The following is a 21110-nucleotide window of genomic DNA, read 5'->3' as shown; positions in this document are numbered from 1 at the left end:
TGTTCGAGGATTTGGACGGCTTCTCTCAGCGCGCCGTGCTCTGGGACAGCGGGTTCGCAATGACCCCCGACGGCGACGTGAAGCAGATCTGGACACTCGACGGGTTGTCCATGAGGGAGATCGCGCTAACTCTGGAAGAGTACAAAGACACCAACTGTACGGCTTTCAAGTGCACGCAACCGGATGGTACCGCTGGCTACAACAACAATCTCTGCACTGGCACGGAAATGTTAACGGGGGTCAAGCGTCGTGGAGGAGCACGAGCAGGGTAACCGAGGTCTGGCCATGTGGTCCGTCGGTGGAGATCCGAGTACGATCCCGGAGATTGAGCTTGTCAAACATGTCTGGACGGACAGCGAGGCGTACAAGGTGTATGCGGTGCACACGCGGGGTGTCACTTCAGAACGAAGCTACGGTGGCTGCCCAACCACGACATCCTACGGATACCTGAACATGTTCTCGTGCTATGGAACGGATGATGTGTCACCCAGCGTGCTAACAGTGCCAACGCCTTCAGGCTGGGTCACGTCTTGGGCACAGTCGCTCGCTGCTAACCCAATCCCGAGATCAAAGGTTGCAGATACCTCAGCATCTTCAGGAGACGACAATTCTGGCAACAGTGCTACTTTGCTGGGTGGATCAATAGGCGGCGCACTGTGTCTCCTGCTCATCCTTGTGCTCGTAGCGCTGTTCGTTTTAGCGCGACGAAGACGAAAACCGTCCGAGCCAGAGGATCAAGGGTCTCCGAAGGTATTTGATCATGTGGAGATGGTGTCGCCGGATCCAACGCACTGGGACGACCAGCGAACTACAGTCTCCACACAATCACGCCCCACAGTCGATGATTCCTTTGCCCCGCTCCGGGTTTACCGTCCCCGTGTCTGAAGGTTCGTGGTCGAACGGCATTCCTCCTCAACATCCGCACGATGATAGCTACCAACCAGTCCCCACAGCTCGACCTAACAAAGGAGACATCCGCTACGCAGAACTGAGTGCTGTCGTTCGCTCTTCCTGGAGCGAAGAGACGAACCGACGATCAGCTTCTGGGCCTGCTGTATCAGCACTGGCATACGAGGAGACCCGCACGTTCGGATCTGAAGGTGCTCCACCGTCGTACGAAGAGGCTCTTCAGACCTGGCAGCCGGTGGTTGCTCCACTCGAGAAGATACACGGTTTAGGACCGGTCAACGCACTGAGAGTACTGGCAGCAGACCCAATCGTCGATGGCAGACGCCTCCAACTCGATCACGTGCTGATCGAGCGACAACTTCCCATGACAACACTCCAAACCGATTCGTCGCTACAACGGGCAGCAAGTTCTGCTTAAACGCCTCAGTCCCAGTCCGAACGTCAACGTTGCTGCGGTAGAAGAAATGGCGTTTGAGATCCAACAACGAGCGCATGTTAGGCATCAAAACCTGGTGCATTTCATGGGCGCTGGCTGGACTTCAGTCCACGACTTAGGCATGGCCGTTGAGTATCTGCCCTTGGGATCTGTACGAACATATCTGGGCCAAAACAGGTCGAGCTTGCACACTTGGACGCCCCAGAAAACAGTCATCACTGGAGGAATCGCTCGCGCGCTCGCTTATCTACACGCGCAGAACTATATCCACCAGGCTATCTGCGCCAAGAATGTGCTACTCACAGACAGGCTGGAAGCGAAGTTGGCAAGTTGCGGATCAAAAGAGACGAGTCCAACGATAGAGAACTCTCGTCAGGCCTTGTGGATGGCGCCTGAAGTGCTCAATGGTGCTCCTAACTCACCTGCAGCCGACATTTATGCGTTCGGAGTGCTGCTCACCGAGCTGACACGTGCGAGGTGCCTTACTTTGACGCTCGATCAAAGGGCGGGGATGACATGGAGTTATCTGAGATTTTAGCGTTGGTGAAGGACGGACGACTGCGGCCAAGCTTCAGTGCTGAATGTCCGCAATTCATCCGTCACCTTGGCGAAGCGTGCTGTCAACAAGAGCCCTCAAATCGTCTCACTGCGCAACAGATCGTACAGCTCCTACAAAAACGTAAAAATCAAAGGGAAAACCTTCTGTTCTTCGTGTTCCGTTGCGTATTACAGGTGCTTGTATATCCTTCATTGCGAGAGTCTCCAGCCGTCGAGTCATATGCGGAGACGCTCTCTGCTCTCTGTCTACCAGCATCACTATTGTACATGTAACAGTATCAAGGCTGGTAAGCGCCACAGCTGCGTGTCGTCGTGGTCATCAAAATGATTATGACGAGAAGATCAGTGCACACAAAAAGTAAGGAACTAGGGGATAAGAGCACCATGCTAGGCCGCACCTTTGCAGTAGTCGGTTCAACTCCATGCGGAGAGTCTCAAATACCAGTTAGCCATTTTGCACGGCAGTGGCGCTCGCTGGGAGCGATTGCCAAAACAGCGAACTTGCTCGTCTGAAAATGGTGCGCGAACAGCTCGAATTTGGTTTCTAAAAGGAGTATGGACTCAAACTAAAGTAATGGCCTGTGTTGTGTCTGCAGTGGGAAGTAGTTCAGACGCGAAACCTGCAGGGGCTTATTGGGTCTCTCGTGGACACTGTGCTTGGGGGTGGAGATTCTACCGCGGCAACTACTCCGTCCCCTATAGCTACACCGGCGCCAGCAACACGAGCACCTACCCAAGCGCCTACTCGTGCGCCTACTCGAGCGCCAACCCCTACCACGAAGCCACCAACGCCAACAACAAAGGCTCCAGCCCCAACAACTAAAACGCCAGTAACCAGAACGCCCCGCCCTACCGCAGCCACTTCGACTACAACGCCGACACCTACAAACACCCCGGAATCTACCGAACCAACACCGCAACCAAGTAGTTCCAGTGCGGCGATTGAAACGACAACTCCAGAGACTTCAGCTCCAAGTGTCGCGGGGGCAGACACCTTTGCAGCTTCATTTTCATCATCAGTGGACACAGACATCTCCACAAATTCCAGTTCGGGTAGTACTGGCGGTAGTTTTGAAGACTGGCGCAGCGGGGATTCGCAGAATGGAGGTGGATTGACTTCTTCGAGTCAAGACACAGAAGTTTATGCTGGCGCACCAGGTACACGAACTGTATTGGAATATGATCGTTCACAGGACGCACTAACTCGCTTCGTGACTTGCAGGGGATTCCTGGATGATCGTCGCTATCGCATTGGCATCTGTGTCGATAGTTCTGCTTTGCATCGGGCTCGTGGTCTTTCGACGCAGAAAAACGAGAGAAGAGGCCAATGCGTCACTGCAGCGTCACTTTATTATCAGTGATTCTAAGCGCCTTGGGGCAGAAGAAGACACCGTCAATACTCGTCTCGACACTTCTTCAACTGGTCCGTACACCGGTGGTCAGCGTCAAGAACACGGCGGATACTCCACATCGTTCCTTACAGCAGCACAAGGTGGGATGTGGGAAGACGATATCATCACTGCAATGCGTATCCCAACGGAAAAACTCACTAGAGGAAAGCTACTCAACAAAGGCGGGTACGGAATGGTCTACCGAGGCTCGTATCGTGGAGAAGCCGTGGCCATAAAGACACTTCTCCCGGAACAGAGAAAAACACTAGCTCAGATCAACAGCTTCTTGTCGGAAATCAAGATCATGGCTGCACTGGAACATCCGCGTGTCGTCCGGTTAATCGGCGTGGCTTGGGACTCTCTGGCGGATCTCTGCTCCGTTGCCGAGTACATGGAAGGAGGAGATCTACGAACGCTACTCAACTACTTTGAGTATCACGAGTGTCGTCCGCATGGCTTCGACCTGGAGAAGGCGCGTATCGCCTTGCACGTCGCGCACTCGTTAACGTATCTGCACTCACTGGACCCGCTAGTACTTCATCGCGATCTCAAGTCCAAGAATATATTACTGACGGAGGATCTAGAGGCCAAGATTACGGACTTTGGCGTCTCTCGAGAGAGCAGCGACCGGACAATGACCGCTGGAGTTGGAACGTCTCTATGGATGGCGCCTGAGGTGATGATGGGAGAGCGGTATGGCTCCAGTGCGGACATTTTCTCGTTTGGTGTCGTTCTGTCGGAGCTGGACTCGCATGTGCTGCCGTACGCCGCTGCCAAGGAGACGGACTCTGGTCGAGTGATCCCCGACACGGCGCTACTGCAGTTGGTATCTCTGGGTCTTCTTCGGATCGAGTTCTCTTCACACGCACCACAGGCTCTGGTTGATTTAGCTCACTCGTGCGTGGATCTCGATGCTGATACAAGACCCAATGCTGGCGAAGTGCTGTACCAACTGCAGCTCATTATGAACATGTACGAGAATGCCACGCTGTAAGAAAAGTGTCCAGGCTGGAGGTGGACTGCGTCGTGTACCGTCATGTGTCGTCGATTGTGGTGTGAAATGCGTTTACTGTGAAGTTTGTTGGAGTCGCTCGCTTAGCACCTAGAAAGGTTGGCCGTCATACTCATTAACTTATGAATACAGAGCCAGGGTCACTAAATCCTTGACCAAGCTTCTTCTCGACAGGCGATAAAGTCACGAGGTTGACTCCTACTGGGATCAGTTTGAGCCAATTCCGAGCGTCGAAAACTAAAGACCCGCACCAGGTTTGAGTCTATTGCTGCTGGTTTCGGAACAATTCTGCATTGGAGCTCGCATGCAAGAGTGAACACTATTGCTGACGCTGCTACAGCAACAGCAGATACAATCACGAGATTTTCAACGTCTTCGCCTGCTGCAGCTACTAGCGCGACAGCGGGGTGGAAGCAAAGCGACAGCGTCTTTGTCCACCAAATCCGCATCATCGACGCCATCGGTAACTACCGCTGCACCACCGAGGGCTACGACAGCAGCACCAACGCGAACGCCGTCACCGACACCACCACCTTTCGACGTTTCAAGTGCTCTTGGAAGCTCATCCTTCACTGACGATATCTCGTTATTTCTTAACTCGACCGCATCCTCAAGCATTGGTACCACCAGAACAGTCAGCAGAAAAGAGGCGAGCGTAATTACGCTAACAGTAGCTATGACTCTAGCGAAAGCAAGGACCACCAAGATGAAGAAGAAAGGCAAGGTGCACTCTGTCGTTTTGATCGTCTTCTTATGTCACTTACTTTGAATTCGCAGGGTTAAGTGCGGGAGCCATCGTTGGGGTCACGCTCTCGTGCTCACTACTTCTTTTTGGACTGCTGGGTTTCTGGTGCTGTCGACACAAGCACGAGGCAGAGCTAACGCCTTCGAGTATCCATGTAACTACTACGAACCGACTTCGGACCCCAGCCATTGGTCTCTCTCCTTTTCGTACCAGAAACCTGGACAGCTGTAACTCCTCTGATGCCTCTGCATGTGGGGAAACGAGGACCTCACTGCTATGCGCTTCCCGTTCGAGAACATCATGACGACAAGGCTCATCAGCTATGGAGGACAAGGCCAAGTGTCTTTAGGCACCTACTGTGACGAACAAGTGGCCATCAAGCGGCTTCTTCCTGAGAAGAGAAAGAAACTCCATGAAGTGAGCTCCTTCCTCGCGGAGATCAAGAAGATGGCGAGTGTCGAGCATCCGCACATCGTTCACTTCATCGGTGTGGCTTGGAACTCCCTCACGGATCTGTGTGCCGTCTCAGATTTCATGGATGGCGGGGACTTGCACTCGCTGCTCAAGCATTTTGAGACCGAAAAGCGACCGCACGAATTCAACTTAGACAAGTCCCGAATTGCTCTCCAAGTGGCCTACGCACTGGCTTATCTCCACTAGCTTGACCCGACCTCAAGTCCATGAACATTTTATTGACCTCCAAGTTGGACGCAAAAGATCGAGACAATGAAGTGTCGATACAATGACTGCCGGTGTGGGTACTGCTCTGTGGATGGCACCCGAGGTCAGGATAGGCGAACATTACGACGCTAGTGCCGACATCTTTTCGCTCGGCATCGTTCTATCCAAGCTCGAACTCGCACATGCCGCAATACCGCGAGATGTGGTATTTAAACGGACAGCACGTCTCCACTTCTGCCATCCTTGAGTTGGTCTCCTCAGGTCAACTACGCATCGATATTCTCTTGTAAACGCACCATTGGAGCTTGTACATTTAGGTCACTCGTGCGTGGATTTGGACCCGACAGCAAGGCCAAGTGCTAGCGAGGTGCTCTACCGCCTACTGAACATACTACGGATGTACATGGCCTACACGATCGAAAGGACGTGTCTTCTTAGGTAGGTTATCAGCCTACCACGAGCCACAGTGGCCCTAAACTTTGTTCCTTCATCAGTGCACTGTCCATTTATCGAGAGGAGGCATTCGAGTGAGTACTGTACTGCACATGTAGGATTTTTCGTCTCTGTTGACAAAACGTCAGGACTCGTCACGTGATCACCGAACATGACACCTACTAGCATTACATGTACATGTTACAGAATCGTAAGGGCTTGACCAGAAAGTGCGAGCCGCTTGTACATTTGATGCGGCGCCTCATCGAGCTTGGCCTCGTCTCTTCAGGGTGCTACTGAGGCCATTACGTGGTATAGCGCAAACTTTCGTACTGGTTGGAGATTGATTTACCCAATGCGTTGATGATGACCAGGGCCTTAAGACCGGAAGAGTACGGCGTGAATGACTCGTGATTCGCGAATTCCCGGTCGTCTACTAAAGATCGGATCACAAGCCAGATCATGTACTAGTCGCACTCTGATTCGTGCCAATTACCTTGCAAGACTCTGTCGCTGATCTAGAGATGGAGGAATCGCTTATTGCTTCTGTAGTGAGCACGGCGACTGACACGGTCGAGTCCACCGCCAATGCGCTGACAGTAGATTCCTCGACAGGTGCGACCTCCAGTGCTTTGAATGCCCCTTCGCCACCTTCGACTGCTCCAGCTTCGACGGCTACCACGCCGAGAACAACCTATCCTACAACCCCCTTCGAGAGGGTTTCCACACCGGCATCGACAACTTGGGCTCCAACGGCAGAGCTAGGAATGTCGACCACACCGGGAAACAGTTTTGGCTTATCCGATGCGATATCTTCCGACGCGAGCAGCTCAAGATCGACATCTTCGCCAACGACTTCCGTGCCACCACAAACGGTGCCATCGCCGTCGACTGCTAAGGCCGTTGTAAGCCTAATTGACAGCTACACGAACAGCACTAGTAAGCCTGTTGTGAGTGACAGCGACTCAGATTCAACACAACTACTCGGCAGTCGGAGCCACGGTAGTGTTTCTATCGACAGGAAAAGGGGGTCTGGCAGCAGCAAAGGAGACGGAGTAGCAGGAGCGACAGGCGTCGCCGACTCAGGTCTCAACACGGACAGCATTGTTGGTCTCGTGATGGGTGCATTGGGGGCACTCTTACTTTTAATCCTTCTGGTGAGCTGGTGCTTACGCCGAAGACGAAAGCAATTAATGAGCTCAGTCAATCACGTGAGACTGGGAGCGACGGGGAACATCCCAGTCTTCAATACGCGCGGCACCGAGCGGTTCGAGACGTCCTCGACCTCCGTATCCTTCGGGCCATTCCACACTGCACGAAGCAAAACTACGGAAAGTTTGGAGTCGGACGGAACGGGACGGCCAGGCTTGTGGGAGGACGAAGTGATCACAGCAACACGCATCCCGCTGGAGAAGCTCACCACGACGAAGCTACTGAGCTCCGGTGGATACGGAGAAGTCTACCGTGGTGTGTACCGAGAAGCGACAGTCGCGATCAAAGTCTTACTACCTGACAAGCAGAAAGATTTGGAACAGATCAACGCATTCCTGGCGGAAATCAAGATGATGGCGACTATCGACCATCCGTGTATCGTGCGCTTCCTGGGTGTGGCTTGGGACTCGCTCTCAGATTTAGTAGCTGCGATGGAATTCATGGAAGGAGGCGATTTGCGCGCTCTGCTTGATCGCTTCCAACTGGAGCAGCGACCTCGAGGCTTTGACCTCGACAAGGCTCGAATCGCACTTCAAACGGCTCAGGCGTTGACGTACCTGCACTCTCTAGACCCGAAGGTACTGCACCGTGACCTCAAAGCGAGGAATATATTGCTCACATCAGAGTTGGATACCAAGGTGTCGGACTTCGGAGTCGCTCGCAAATACTGCTCTACCAGCATGACCGCAGCAGTGGGCACCTCGCTCTGGATGGCGCCTGAAGTCCTGCTGGGTGACCGGTACGAATCGAGCGCAGACATTTTCTCGTTTGGTGTCGTGCTCTCCGAACTGGACTGGCACCTACACCCGTACGCCGAAGCTCGGATGACCAACAGCGGTCAACGAATACCCGATGCAGCATTGCTACAGCTCGTGACCATGGGGCGCGTGAGTGTCAATTTCTCATCCAGTGCCCCAACAAAGCTGGTCGACCTCGGACGCGCCTGCGTGAGCTTGAACCCTAAGGATCGGCCGAGCGCCAGTGAGGTGCACTACCGATTGCAGCTAATCAAGCACTCTTACGAAATGTACACGCTGTGAATCCAACGTCGGTTCTGAACTGTACTGTAGCATTAAAAGAAATACAGTATTGTACGACTGTCCCCCAAACTTGCCAACGTGGCAATGGCGTTTTTGCCAACGCGCTCGAAACTTTATCAAGCGCGCAAAGCCACCGAAACCGCCAACTGTGCCCTTACGACCGCTGGAGGTCGCGGCGCTCCATACTTGGCCAGGATGTTGTCGAATGATGAGGTTGTGCATAGACCTCGACGCTTTGAAGCGAAGCTGATGTCGTTGACACGGGCCGGCCGCACTTTCCAATGTCGCTTCTGCCTCGCCGGGAAGCGCTGTGGGCTCCCCTTCCTCGCCTAGGCCAGTTCGGAACACGCAGGTCGTCTCACAAGGTGCCATCTTGCTCCCACCGAACTCAATCAGACCCCGGTGTCTGCCACAGAGCTCTAGCCACCTTAGCACGATGTCTCTCCTTGATACAGCAGCAGGTATTATCACGGATACGGCGGATACTCTGACAGGGACGTCTCCAGCTACGCCAACACCGACAACGAGGACACCCACGCCAACCACGAGGACGCCCACCCCGACAACCAGAACACCGACTCCCACTACAAGAACACCAGCTCCCACTACAAGAACGCTGGCCCCACCCACCACACCAGCTCCCGTATCGACCACTGCGACGGCGCCCATAGCGACCACTGCACCACCTACGACTATTTCATCGGCATCCACAACCAGTACATCAACCCCCTCCACAGACACCTCAACCACTAACGCAGTCTCAGAAGCGCAGTCGACACCGGTACCGGCTTTAAGCTTCAGCTCCGGCTCCAGCGGTGCTCCTGAGACCACAGCGCCGGCTTCGGCAATTGCGAGCGCCAACGCATCGACTACGGTGGCTGTTAACGTAAACTGTCATTCAGGCGACAGCGATGCATCGTCGGGACTCACCACGGTGGAAAGAAGCGGCGAGGGTGAGGTCATTGCTCGTAGTGCGTATCAAGTGCAGGTTAACTCACGGTCGGCTTCGTTCTAGGTATCAGCACAGGAGCCGTCATCGGTATCGTCGCCGGTGCAGTTGTGTTCGTTCTTCTGATCGCTGGGTTTGCCTTCTGGCTGTATCGCCGCAGGAAACGGAAAATGACCCCACGATCGTCCTCGTTCGACGCTTCGTACGCTATGGCCCCGATCACTCTGCCCGCTGCCGAGCCGATCCTGTTGGAAAGCTACTCGCCATCTCCGGCAATTGCGGTTCACGATCTCAACAACTTTGACCGGACGGTGGACCTAGACAGCACTAGAAATCTCGACTCCACACTGCGGCTCGATAGCAGCGCGGCTTCCATGCCATCCACCAAGAAAACCAGCAAAACCGGAGCTGGTTTATGGGAAGATGAAGCCATCTTGGCAGCTCGTATCCCGATGGAAAAGCTCACTCGAAAGGAACTCGTCAGCGAAGGTGGTCACGGCGCTGTCTACCATGGCTTGTACCGCGGCGAGTGCGTCGCCATCAAGGTGTTGCTACCCGATAAGAGGAAGGATATGCGTCAGATCAACATTTTCCTCTCGGAAATTAAGATGATGGCCAGCATTGAGCATCCTCGCATCGCGCGCTTCGTCGGTGTGGCGTGGGACGCGCTCACTGATCTCTGCGCTGTCTCTGAGTTCATGCCCGGTGGCGACTTGTTCTCGTTATTAAGGCGCTTCGATCGCGTAGACCGCCGACCGCAGGGTTTCGACGAGGATAAGGCCAAGATCGCGGTGCATGTGGCACAGGCCCTGACGTATCTGCACTCGCTCGACCCTATCGTACTGCATCGTGATCTCAAGTCGATGAATATTCTTCTGTCAGACGAGTGGGACGCCAAGCTCACCGACTTTGGCGTCTCGCGCAAGTGGACAGCTGAAACAATGACGGCTGGCGTGGGTACAAGACGCTGGATGGCTCCTGAGGTCATGATGGGCAAGCACTACGACACCAGTGCCGACATCTTCTCGTTCGGCGTGGTGCTGTCAGAATTGGACTCGCACCAGCCTCCGTACGCGAGTGCGATCACCTCTATTACGTCCGAATCGGGCGAGAAAGTGACGGAGACGGCGCTGATGGAGATGGTGGCCATGGGTCGTGTCCGTGTCGAGTTCTCGTCGAATGCACCAGCGGCGCTTGTGAACCTCGGCCACGCCTGTGTGGACCTGGACCCGAGGGCGCGCCCCAGCGCCGGCGAGGTGCATTACCAGCTGCAGAAGATCCTGCGCAGGTACCAGAAGTACACGCTGTAGTGTATACTACATGTAATTAACTTGCCCATCAACGCCTCATTCGGCGTATCACTAAAATGAGTAATTCCACTTCAACTTGCAAATATAGTTTAGAAAATAGTGCCCATATTTGATTGCTAATCAAACACAACCCATTTTATAATCCCATTTCCAGCATTTTTCAACCAGCGAGATCAATGGCAACCCCAGCAGCCCAGCCCGACGCCGTACCGGTACCTCCTCCGGCTCCTACCAATGCGTACGCCGCCGCTGCCGCAGACCCGAGTCTGCCCAAGATCTATCCGAAGCCAGTGACCGTCCTAGTGATCGGCATGGCCGGAAGTGGCAAAACGACGCTCATGCAGCGACTGGCCGCCTACGGTGTGGACTCGGGACTGCGCAACTACATTATCAATTTGGATCCTGCGGTGCGAAAGACTGGCTACACCGCCAATGTGGACATCCGGGACACGGTGGACTATAAGCAGGTTATGACAGAGTACGGCCTAGGCCCCAACGGCGCCATTATGACGTCACTCAACCTCTTTGCGACGCGCTTCGACCAAGTCATCGACCTGCTCGGCAAGCGCAGCAGCGATCTCGAGTACGTCCAGTAGAACGCTGCCAGCTGCTGCTAATTAGTAGAGAACTGACTTCGTGTTGTATGCTGTCAGCTACGCCATTGTGGATACACCCGGACAGATCGAAGCGTTCACGTGGTCGGCATCGGGTCAGATTATCACCGAGTCTCTGGCCTCCACGTTCCCGTCTGTAATCGTGTACGTGGTGGACACGCCGCGCACAGCCAGCCCCAACACGTTCATGTCCAACATGCTGTACGCGTGCAGTATCCTGTACAAGTTGAAGCTGCCGTTCGTGGTGGTGTTTAACAAGATCGACGTCATGCGCCATGACTTCGCCACCGAGTGGATGACGGACTTCGAGGCCTTCCAGACGGCGCTAGACGAGGTTCAGGACGATAGTTACATGGGCAGCCTCTCACGCTCTTTGAGTCTTGTACTCGAGGAGTTCTACAACAATCTCACTTCCGTCGGCGTGTCGGCCGCCACTGGTGAGGGTATGCCCGAGCTCTTCGCCGCTGTCGACGAAGCTGCCAAGCAGTACGAGAACGAGTACCTCCCAGACCTTTTGGAGCGCATCAAACAACAACAAAAGAAGAAACACGAGCAGGAAGAGGCCACACTCTCCAACGTCATGCAGGACATGGAGATCTCGGCCCACCGCGACGAAAACTTGCCTGCTGGCGATGCACCGATGCCCAACGGCGAACGTACTGATCTGTAATTTTCAATAAACAAACTTGCGAGCTCCTCTTTGTACTTTATTTGTAATTGCTTGTGTTTTTTGTCTAAGCGTCATATGGTGTCCACCACATGAAACAAACGACTTCTTCCACTTTTTAGTTAGCCCCCTGCAATGGAGTCGCGTGTGCGAGCAGCAGCGCCGACATCCACAGCGTTCTATGGGCGATTGATCCCGCAAACAACCGACGAGGAGGAGGTGGCGACGGCTCTGGCAGCTCTAAAAGTTCCAAGTGACGGCGTATTGCCGCCTACGACGCGTAATCGCGCCGTGTCCTCTGCCCGAACGCTGCGCAATGCTGTTCTTCAGGAGTCGCGCTTCTATCGCGTCCTGTACGAGTCCAAACTGTACGCAATCGACTTTGGCGGGTTGGGCACGACATCGACTAGCGAAAATGCAGCTGAGAACAGCGATAAGGCCTCGGATCTCGACGAAATGCGCCTCCGCGCGCCGTCGCTGGCCGAAAGCGATTACAAGGTCGTGAGGATCCAGGAACTGACCAAACTAGGCAGCGGACGGACGTCGTCGGCCAGGAGCAGACAGCAGATGATGCAGCAAGACCGCAACGGTCTGTCGAGATGGTTTATGTGTCATTTCAGAGCTTTCTTTTCTGACGCTCTTTGTGTGTAATTTCTCACCAGCTTACAGTGTGATGAAGATGCCGGAAGAAGTGGTGGCCAGTAGCGGGCGGTTGCAATGTCTGGTCGGATCATCGAACGCCCCCACTTGGTTCATTCGCCTGGCGCACGTGGAGAACGCGTTTATGATGTTGTCGACTAAAGAGACGAGCAAGACGGCGGAGACGGGCGTTGCCACTGAAAAGCAGTTCTTAGAGCCACTCCCGGAGGACGAGCAGGCCATCGTGAACAAGGGCAGGTTCTACTATCGAGTAATGGTGCCGATTGAGCTGCGCAAAGCCCCAGATCTTCTGGCCCCCGTGATCTCTCGACATGTTTTCAAGAACGCAGAGGAGATTATCGAGTGCCACGAAACCTATCGCTGTCCGCAGAGTGGCGTGACGTTTGTGAAGCTCGCGTACGAGGACGGATGGCTCTTTGAGACGCTGAATTCCGGCATTAAAGTGCTGGAGCGACTGGCAACAGAGCCCGACATTCAGTACGGCCATTTCTTCTTCGTGGTGAAGATCCCAGTGGGTATTCGAGTAGCGCCGCATATTATGGCTCAGCGGTCGGGAAAAGGCTTCAAGTTGCACTCAATTGTCGAGGCCTCGCAGCGATTCACTCCACCGGGCAGTAAAATCACGTATGTACGTGTGTGTAAGGACAAGAACTCGCGTTGTGGCTGCTCAAGAAGCCACGCCGGCAGTGCATCAAGTCCCAAGTCCATGGCGCGTGAGATTGGAGGCGAGTCTCCTTCCAAGGACAAGGCTTTTGCGACGTTGGCTGCACCGTCGTCTTGTCACGGCGGTTGGATCTTTGAGACGACAATGGACGGACAGGTGGTGCTGGAACCGATGGCTGAGCCCAAAGTGCGACAGGTCGAGCGACTGTTTTATCGCGTCCTAGACGACGTGGATGTGCTCCCGACACCTGCAGGCGGGAAGAGGAGCGCAGTCTCTAGTCCATCATCAGCCCCCTGCAGTCCTCCAAGCAGACGGAAACGTCTGAAAGGGACGCTAATTGAGTGCAGCGAGAGACTTGTACCCACTGTACCTCCAGCTCTCGCTGACGCCGGTGAACCTGATCTCCCGGATATAGGCTTTGTGAAGCTACGACACGATGTGGGGTGGATATGCGAGCGGCAATTGCATTCTCCTTACAAATTGCTACTCGAACAGGTTCAGGGATATGCCGTCACACGCGACATGCCCAAGTTCTATCGCGTGCTAGTGCCAGTGTATCTACGCTCAGCCCCGGATTTCGAGTGCCCAAGACTGCCCGGTGTGGCTCCAATGACAGCTGGTACCGTGTTTGAGAGCAGTCTGCAGTACACACCGCCAGGCAGCAGGATCACGTATATCAAGGTGGCTAGCACCTCGCATCCGACGGCAAATAGTGCGTGCAATGGCTGGCTGTTCGATCAAACTCCCAGTGGAGACCAAGTGCTAGAAGCTGTGGATGAAGACCCGGAGAAGAAGAATGGCAAGTTCTTCTTCCGCGTAATCTGCGAGAAGAAAGAAGTGCTTTTATCTCCAGAGAAGACGAGCGAGATCGTGCGGTATCTGTTCGCCAGCACCATCTTCTCGGCTGAAATGGAGTACACGCTACCTCGGACACAGGAGACGTATGTGCGCCTCACGAAGGAGAAAGGGTGGGTTGCTCTTGACCCTCCACGACCACGAACCGGCAGTTTTTCGAGTCGCTCGTCCAGTCGCAACGTGTTCAATCTTCCGAATCTGAGTGAGACGGAAGATGGGCCCCCACGGACGCTCGTGCGGATATCAGAGGAGCTGTATAACCTCTACGCGATGCCGCCGAGCTGGGTCAGTATTGGCCATCCGAACCGCACGTGGTTCAAGGTGCCGGACGAGAGTTGCAGGTCGATCCTAGCGGAGGAGACGATCCTGCAGATGTCGGTGTTTGAGTCGCGCAACATCTTGGCCTCGAGCTCTCAAGGGCGTGAAGGTGTGCCGCTCTCACGGAAAGGAACTCTCAGTCTGGACGACGGCAACACGGTGTGGAACTGCACGCTGGAGGAGATCAAACATCCAGCCAGCGCGCTGCTGTTCACGTTCCCGTGGAAACAAGTGTGGTGGATCTTTGAGCTGGAGGGGTCGGAGGAACGGCATTGTGTGGAGCTGCAACACGGACTACGCGGTGGGTTCCGCTCCATTCTACTGGACGGGGAGCCCCTACTGCAGAACCGCAGTGTGTCCGACATGTTGTGGGACTCTGGCAGCGAGTTCACCTTCACGTGGAACGACCACACGTTCAAGGTGCTTATCACACTCGAAGGCGCCTTCTTTTCGCAGTATTTGCAGTTTTACAGCTACACTCTGGTAGTGGACGAGGAGAACGTCGTGCCTTTAGATCAGTAGGTGCAACTTTTGCCTATTTTGTCGACCATTTCTCGGATGACGAAGCAAAAGTATGAAAGACCAGATCGCTATTATCAGAAAGTTACGAAATTTGGGACGAAAAGACTGACTTTTAATGCTTTTACGCTTGTGTTCTGGTGTTGCTGTCCGTGATTGAGGCCTGAGTTTTCGTCATTGTTCCATAATTTTTATGAGGAAATCAAGCGCCTCTTCAAGCGGGGGTAAATCCAGTGTACTGGCGGCCAGTGATTGTTCGGTTGCGTCGAGCTCCTCCTCTGGTTCTTCTTCAAGGCTGAGGCGGAGCTGCAATGGGCTGGTGCACGGACTGGAGTCGGTACTGGAAGGCGGAGACACGGCCACTTTGGTGTTGATCTTGAGGGCGTCTGGGTCGCTCACCATGACTTTGTTGCTGCCCATGCTCTTCATGAACTCGCAAAATGTGAGCACGTCGTCGTCGATGCGGTGCTCGACACGTGCCCACGTCTTGCGATCCTTGCGCAGGCCACGCACTCTCCGCATAATCTTCTCGTAGTATTTCTGTGTGTGAGTCTGCACTTGCCGGACAGAGCGCGTACCGACAGCTGAGGCGATGAAGCCCCACGGACCGCGAGGAAACTCCTTGATGGCGAGAAGGAAGCGGTCGTGCTCGTCTTCGGACCAAATGCCGTGCTTCATAGTTGATAATGGGTGGTTGGTATTCCTAAGAAGATACTTGTGCGGAATGATATTGTGGGAGGGTACCGGGGCGGTAAAGCGGCGGAGGCTTGCGGCCTACTCTGCGAATTGTGGAATGAGAGTGACGCATTCGCTCATTCGGCGACTCGACTGGCTCCTCTATCACACCAAGGCGTGGTCTTGAAGTGACCTTGACACCAAATCAAACGGCAACTTTCCCTCGTCGGCAAACAGCAAAATATCGAAAACGGACCGAGTGAAGCCAAACTGCGCAGGTGACACTGTGTAGAGTGACAGGATGCGTAATGTTGCAGAAGTATTGCAAGGCGAAGATAGCGACGAAGTTTGGGCATTCTCGCCCGGCAAGAAAATCCAGGCATTGCTGCGCCGGACTCTATTATTCAGCGGCATTACCGCTGAGAGCGGCTCCTTGAGATGGACACGCTGAAAAACTGAAGATTGCCTTCCACTTCAACACTGTACAGTATTAAGGCATGACCTTTTATCCAGCATTTTTTGCGAACGGAAAGCACGTCAAAGATGTTTGTAAGCCTAGGGTAAAGCGTTTGTTGCCTTTTTTCTGGTGGTAACAACACCTTGCCAAATTTTGCGCGCAGGTGACACGAACGTCATTCGTTACCTTGACCAGCAACCCATGTCGGAGTATGTACAACTTGTACAAGTACATCGCTGTCTATTAGCCTTGTACGGCCTCAGCAGAGACATCACTACCAGAGAAAGAGTGCTACGTCTTTCAATACAGACACAGATCCAAAGAATAAGAACGTCGGGTGCGTACAAACGCGTATTGAGACCTTTTGACTTTCCCTTTCACAAGTCGAAGGTGTCGGGTGAGAAGCTGCGGGGTGTCCTGCGCCCTGGATTAAAGATCTGCAGATCTCAGCATCAACATGTGCAACGTCGCTAACGCTGAATGATTAATTTTGAGCCTGTACTGTACAGTGTGCATGTATGTACACCGAGTATTACACGTGGGTGGAGGGCATCAAAATGGATTTTTTTGCCGGACACTCCCCGCTCTGGAGTCGCCTGTTGCATATAAGCAAATGCTTGAAGCTAGCGTGAACGGCGCGGCCACGAGTTTACCGGTAGGCATGTTGTAGCAAAAGGAACGCGTCTCTCGCTCAGCGATGATGTTATATTACTTCAGTCAGCGAAATCCCCCCTTAAAGGCTTCATGGGTGACTCAAGTCATGTGAGTACTGTACGTGGATGAAGAACGGCGGCGAACACGTCGAAGCTTGCATCCTCTATTAATTCAGAACGTGCCCTACTTGATTCCTGCTGACTCATGGGGGGTGTCCCCCTCCAAAAAAAACAAAAAGCCCCTACCCCCGGGGGTAGCGAGTTTTATTATTAAATAATACTGCAGTACTGTACTGGCTCGGTAACGGAAAAGGTCAAGTGTTTGTAATCCTGCATTGCAGGTACATGTAACTCAAAGTGGTCCACAAGTTGTCAGGCACAAAGTATCAGATGTGATTTATTAATACGTGTACATGCGCAAGTCTTGCCTGGGCGAGAGGCGTTACTGCAACCACAATACGACAAGACGACAGGAAATAATGCAACCTTATCGCCTAAAGCGACCACAAAAACATATGGCCTCTGGTAATTTATAATAAATGACGTGGCCACTTCGTCGCCGTCATCAATAGCAGTGTAAATAACGCCACAACATCCTAAATTTAGAGTTATTGAAACAGCATTAAATGCGTGTGCACCACACATGGGTGTGTTTCTTACACTACACTGTGTGGAACACATTTTTTCACACTTAGCAAATATTTCAAGGATCCAACATCGCAGCAAGGATGGACGGAAGGTCGCTCGCTCGGGAGCTGGTGCGCGCGCGCATCTACGAGCTCATGGACATGAAGAACACGCTTGAAAAGATCGGCGCAAGCCTCGAGAAGATACTAATAGCTCAGATGGAGTTACTGTCACGCATTGAGGTGAGCGAGGAGAGCATCTACGTGCTGGCGTCTGAGATTGCCAATTCTGGTGCGAGTCAAGACGGCCACCTACCCTTCGGAGCTTTGCTAGAAATGGCAGTCAACAGATTGAATGGGTAGTATGGTAGTATGCTAGCGGTTTTTATATTAACGGATAACACAGCTACATTTACCTACTTCAGTTGCTTGAGCAGTTTCTCATTAATAGACTTCGTATTATCCACAGTGCGACGAGCCATACGGCTCTTGCTCGATTTACAGAGTATTATCCACAGCATTCGGAGACGCATAGCTTCCACATCACTCTTGGAAACGTTTCTGCATTGCCAGCGAAGATTCGCGGTCACATAGCTGTAAGCTTGGGCCACAACAAACACGCCACAGCTTGAGTAGTCGGGTTGCTGTGGAACTTCAATCCACTCAATAGGGTCTATGCATAATTTTGCCGCAGGTGCCGATGCCTTACTCCATCTCGCCACAAAACCACAAAGCCCTTCCATAACTGAGTTACCATCGCCGTCCTTAACACCGCTCCAAACCACCTCCATGTCCCCATGATAACCTTCGTCAATCAGGGGCTCATACAGATAGGGATGCACATGTAATGTGTCCTTGGCTTCAACGTAGCGTAACGTAGTTATTATGATACCCCAGTGGCTTTGGTTCAGATTGACAGGTTGAATCATGAATTTGGTAGAAGTGATACGCGTGTTTGGTGTCTTTGGCCATCCAACAGCTGCTGTCAATGATGACAGGACGTAGCAATCCCGCATCGTGCTTCCAATGATTTCCAAACAGAAGTCAATTGGGCTATCATTTAGCCATCCTCTACAGAGTCCACCAACAACGTTTTCGAAGGCGATGCAGGCCTTACCCGACCGTGTCGTGTATTCAGAACTCAGTCGACTGGATGCAAACTTTGAAATTTCCTCGTTTGCCATGGTGCAGTGTCGCTCCGTTACAGCATCAACTGATAGCCCACTTGTTTCAGTCTCCACAGCAAATAGATCCACATCGGAGTTTACCTTCCGCCAGTTTTTCTCCAACCATTTCCGATCTTCGAACCATGTTTGTACCTTGGCCTTTACCGCGTAGAATGTAATTGCAGCTCCCACGTATTGTCTAGTACAAATCACAGCTCACAGTTATAGCAAGCACAATATGACGACCATAAAAAGCAAACCATACGAGAATGGCAACCTTACCCGCTGAATTTCCAAAGTTTGGGGTCGATAGAAGCCACGAGATCGAGCACGATTCCTTGTTTCTTGATGCGGTCGTCGAGTGGATCTGGGTGACGTTGCTCGGACTTAGCTGTCTTGATTGAAGCTTGCATTGACCGCGTGATGTCTCCAGGGATTACAAATGGGTGCATGTACGTTGCTGGTCGTACAGCTTCCCAGCTGCATTCGATTGTGCGAATCCTGAGGTACGCATCGTCTAGTTGGACATGGTATTTGTCTATCATGCCCGCCACAGCTCTGTGTTGCGTGCCCAAACGACAAACTCGTCAAGCTGTACGGTAAGATCGCTAGGGTATTTGTGCACGGCGAGACGAGTATGAACTGAGGTAAGCTTTGTCTGTCTTAGCTGCTTCGGATTTGATCGTTGTCTCCCTCGGGTCTTCGGCTTTGGGACGTTTATGATATCCACTTGCCGCGTAGGCATCGCTGGGTCGGTAGTTGGATGTACAGCAGATTCACCAACCTCACAATTTTCAACTTTCTTGTAATCAACTGCATTCTCGTAATCATCTGCATTCTTGTGATCAGCTTCATCTGTGATGGACACCGACGATTGTGCCTTGCTCACGATTATGGGCTTCCGTGACATTTCTATAGCTTTCTGCGTTGATGGGACGTCCTCACAGTCGCTGCTACCGTCAGTGCTGGCATCCATATTTTGTAGCTCCTCCATAATACTAGCAGTGACCACTGCATTTTCTAAATCAAACAAAGAATCCATATCTTCATCAACGTCTTCATCGTTGTCGTTGTCTCTACACGGAGTCGAATCCACTTTCCTCCCTCGTAATCCAGTAAAATGTTTTTCGCGTTCATAGTTCGACCAGATTTGTCGACACGAATGCCAGTTTTTCTCAAAATACGCAAAGAACTTGGTCCTCCTTGACTTTTTGCAGTATTTCTTCATTGCATCATATGCAGATACATACGCGTCTTGTGTGCGGCTGCCAGTAACCACAACAAATGAGTGAAAAGGCAAAAGAGAAATTTGCTGACTGTGACGCACCAATACAGCATCTTCGTCAGCAACTCGATAAGTTCTTCTCTCTGTGCCATCTTGAGCTCAAATACTTTGCGTTTCATCACTTTTTTTCAGTATGTAATGGCGTGGAATTGACAGAGTAGCACCTGGGCGGTTGGAAAGCACTCCTGTAGCACTTGCCACTCTACAAAATCTTTGTCGATAACCACACTCGTGACGTCTTTCCACTTTGGATTTTTGTCCTTGAAATATTTTAAGATCGTTTTAATTTTGACAGCGTTCTCACTGAGGCAAATAAAGTCACCACTGGGAACCCTCTACCCGTACACGTAGTGACAACCAAACACCCTACACAACAGTAGCAACCAAATGAGATTCAAGGTTGTTGTAAAAAAATTAAGGTTGCGCTTAAGGTTGCTATAAACATAAGGTTGCTTTTCTGCACGTACCTAAATGGTAGCCAAGAGTGTTCGTTCCGTGCGTGAAGTCCATCGTCAAGGTTTCACCCCACCGCTCAAACATCATCTTTTGCACTTTCGTTTGCATGATGGCTCCACAGGTGATGTCCATCTGGTCCTGGATAACGAGCACATCGCTACCTTCAATCTGTCGAAGAGCATGCAGCAAGTCTTTCATACGATCCTGAGCGGAATCTAACCTCATGATACTTCGGAGAAGATTTCTGGTTTGCTGTGGTGTCACTTTACAATCTTTACAGCGTAAGACATTGCATACCAGTCGGTTAGATTGAATAATACCACCCATAATAAAAAATGAACAACTAACCAATGCGGTCGTTCAAGAAATTGGTGATGTGGGTAGAAGAAACACGCGCATCTGCCAATGTTTTCACATCCTTCAGATCTTGTTCGTCCAGCGGCAGCGTCGCCGTTGTCAAGTAGCTTGAAACTTGTGTTCTGCTGTTGTCGTGCGAGTGTGTATGGTTCTGAAACAGAAACAAGTTTATAGATGTGTAAGGAGACGCGATCACGCACGGGTGCAGCACGACAACAGAGTGACGAAGAACGGAGTGGCGTGCGCGAAGGCAGGCAGCTACCGGATCACTGTAGGACGAACAATGAAGAGAATGACGACAGCTGGTTGAAGTACCGCGGGCCAGACCCGGGATCTGTTGGGCCGACACAATGGTGTACGGCCAACGGAAGACAGAGAACGGAATCTGGTGCGGAGAAGACAGTACGAAATCTGCGGCGTAGAGCAGAGGACGAATTCTGCGGTGAAGAACGCGGAGCGAGAA

The 21110-nt window shown here is 52.5% G+C and overlaps 8 protein-coding genes across 8 annotated transcripts; 7 read left to right on the top strand and 1 right to left on the bottom strand.

The window, feature by feature from the left end:
* Nucleotides 1-1273: 1273 nt before the first annotated feature.
* Nucleotides 1274-2053, top strand: PITG_17574 (protein kinase; the record flags this gene model as incomplete). The annotated part of the gene is made up of 1 exon (XM_002896407.1): nt 1274-2053. The coding sequence occupies one exon, from the start codon at nt 1374-1376 to the stop codon at nt 1881-1883; it is 510 nt and encodes a 169-aa protein (XP_002896453.1).
* A 1072-nt stretch (nt 2054-3125) lies between these two features.
* On the top strand, nt 3126-4288 carry PITG_17573 (protein kinase, putative; the record flags this gene model as incomplete). Its single annotated transcript, XM_002896406.1, has 1 exon — nt 3126-4288. One exon carries the CDS (start codon nt 3137-3139, stop codon nt 4286-4288), a length of 1152 nt encoding a protein of 383 aa, XP_002896452.1.
* Nucleotides 4289-5108: 820 nt separating this feature from the next.
* Nucleotides 5109-5722, top strand: PITG_17572 (protein kinase; the record flags this gene model as incomplete). The annotated part of the gene is made up of 1 exon (XM_002896405.1): nt 5109-5722. One exon carries the CDS (start codon nt 5301-5303, stop codon nt 5709-5711), a length of 411 nt encoding a protein of 136 aa, XP_002896451.1.
* A 966-nt stretch (nt 5723-6688) lies between these two features.
* On the top strand, nt 6689-8416 carry PITG_17571 (protein kinase, putative; the record flags this gene model as incomplete). The annotated part of the gene is made up of 1 exon (XM_002896404.1): nt 6689-8416. The coding sequence occupies one exon, from the start codon at nt 6689-6691 to the stop codon at nt 8414-8416; it is 1728 nt and encodes a 575-aa protein (XP_002896450.1).
* Nucleotides 8417-8763: 347 nt separating this feature from the next.
* PITG_23114 (protein kinase, putative) lies at nt 8764-10675 on the top strand (the record flags this gene model as incomplete). Its single annotated transcript, XM_002896403.1, has 2 exons — nt 8764-9369; nt 9432-10675. 2 exons carry the CDS (start codon nt 8853-8855, stop codon nt 10673-10675), a joined length of 1761 nt encoding a protein of 586 aa, XP_002896449.1.
* Nucleotides 10676-10851: 176 nt separating this feature from the next.
* Nucleotides 10852-11959, top strand: PITG_23113 (GPN-loop GTPase 1; the record flags this gene model as incomplete). The annotated part of the gene is made up of 2 exons (XM_002896402.1): nt 10852-11258; nt 11329-11959. The coding sequence occupies 2 exons, from the start codon at nt 10852-10854 to the stop codon at nt 11957-11959; spliced, it is 1038 nt and encodes a 345-aa protein (XP_002896448.1).
* Nucleotides 11960-12091: 132 nt separating this feature from the next.
* On the top strand, nt 12092-14975 carry PITG_17568 (uncharacterized protein; the record flags this gene model as incomplete). The annotated part of the gene is made up of 3 exons (XM_002896401.1): nt 12092-12345; nt 12388-12545; nt 12619-14975. The coding sequence occupies 3 exons, from the start codon at nt 12092-12094 to the stop codon at nt 14973-14975; spliced, it is 2769 nt and encodes a 922-aa protein (XP_002896447.1).
* Nucleotides 14976-15146: 171 nt separating this feature from the next.
* On the bottom strand, nt 15147-15650 carry PITG_17567 (myb-like DNA-binding protein, putative; the record flags this gene model as incomplete). The annotated part of the gene is made up of 1 exon (XM_002896400.1): nt 15147-15650. One exon carries the CDS (start codon nt 15648-15650, stop codon nt 15147-15149), a length of 504 nt encoding a protein of 167 aa, XP_002896446.1.
* Nucleotides 15651-21110: the final 5460 nt, after the last annotated feature.

Source organism: Phytophthora infestans, genomic scaffold (genome assembly GCF_000142945.1).
Source record: "Phytophthora infestans T30-4 supercont1.60 genomic scaffold, whole genome shotgun sequence".
In the NCBI taxonomy this organism is placed as follows: domain Eukaryota; phylum Oomycota; class Peronosporomycetes; order Peronosporales; family Peronosporaceae; genus Phytophthora; species Phytophthora infestans.
This window is presented reverse-complemented; position numbering and strand designations above follow the sequence as displayed.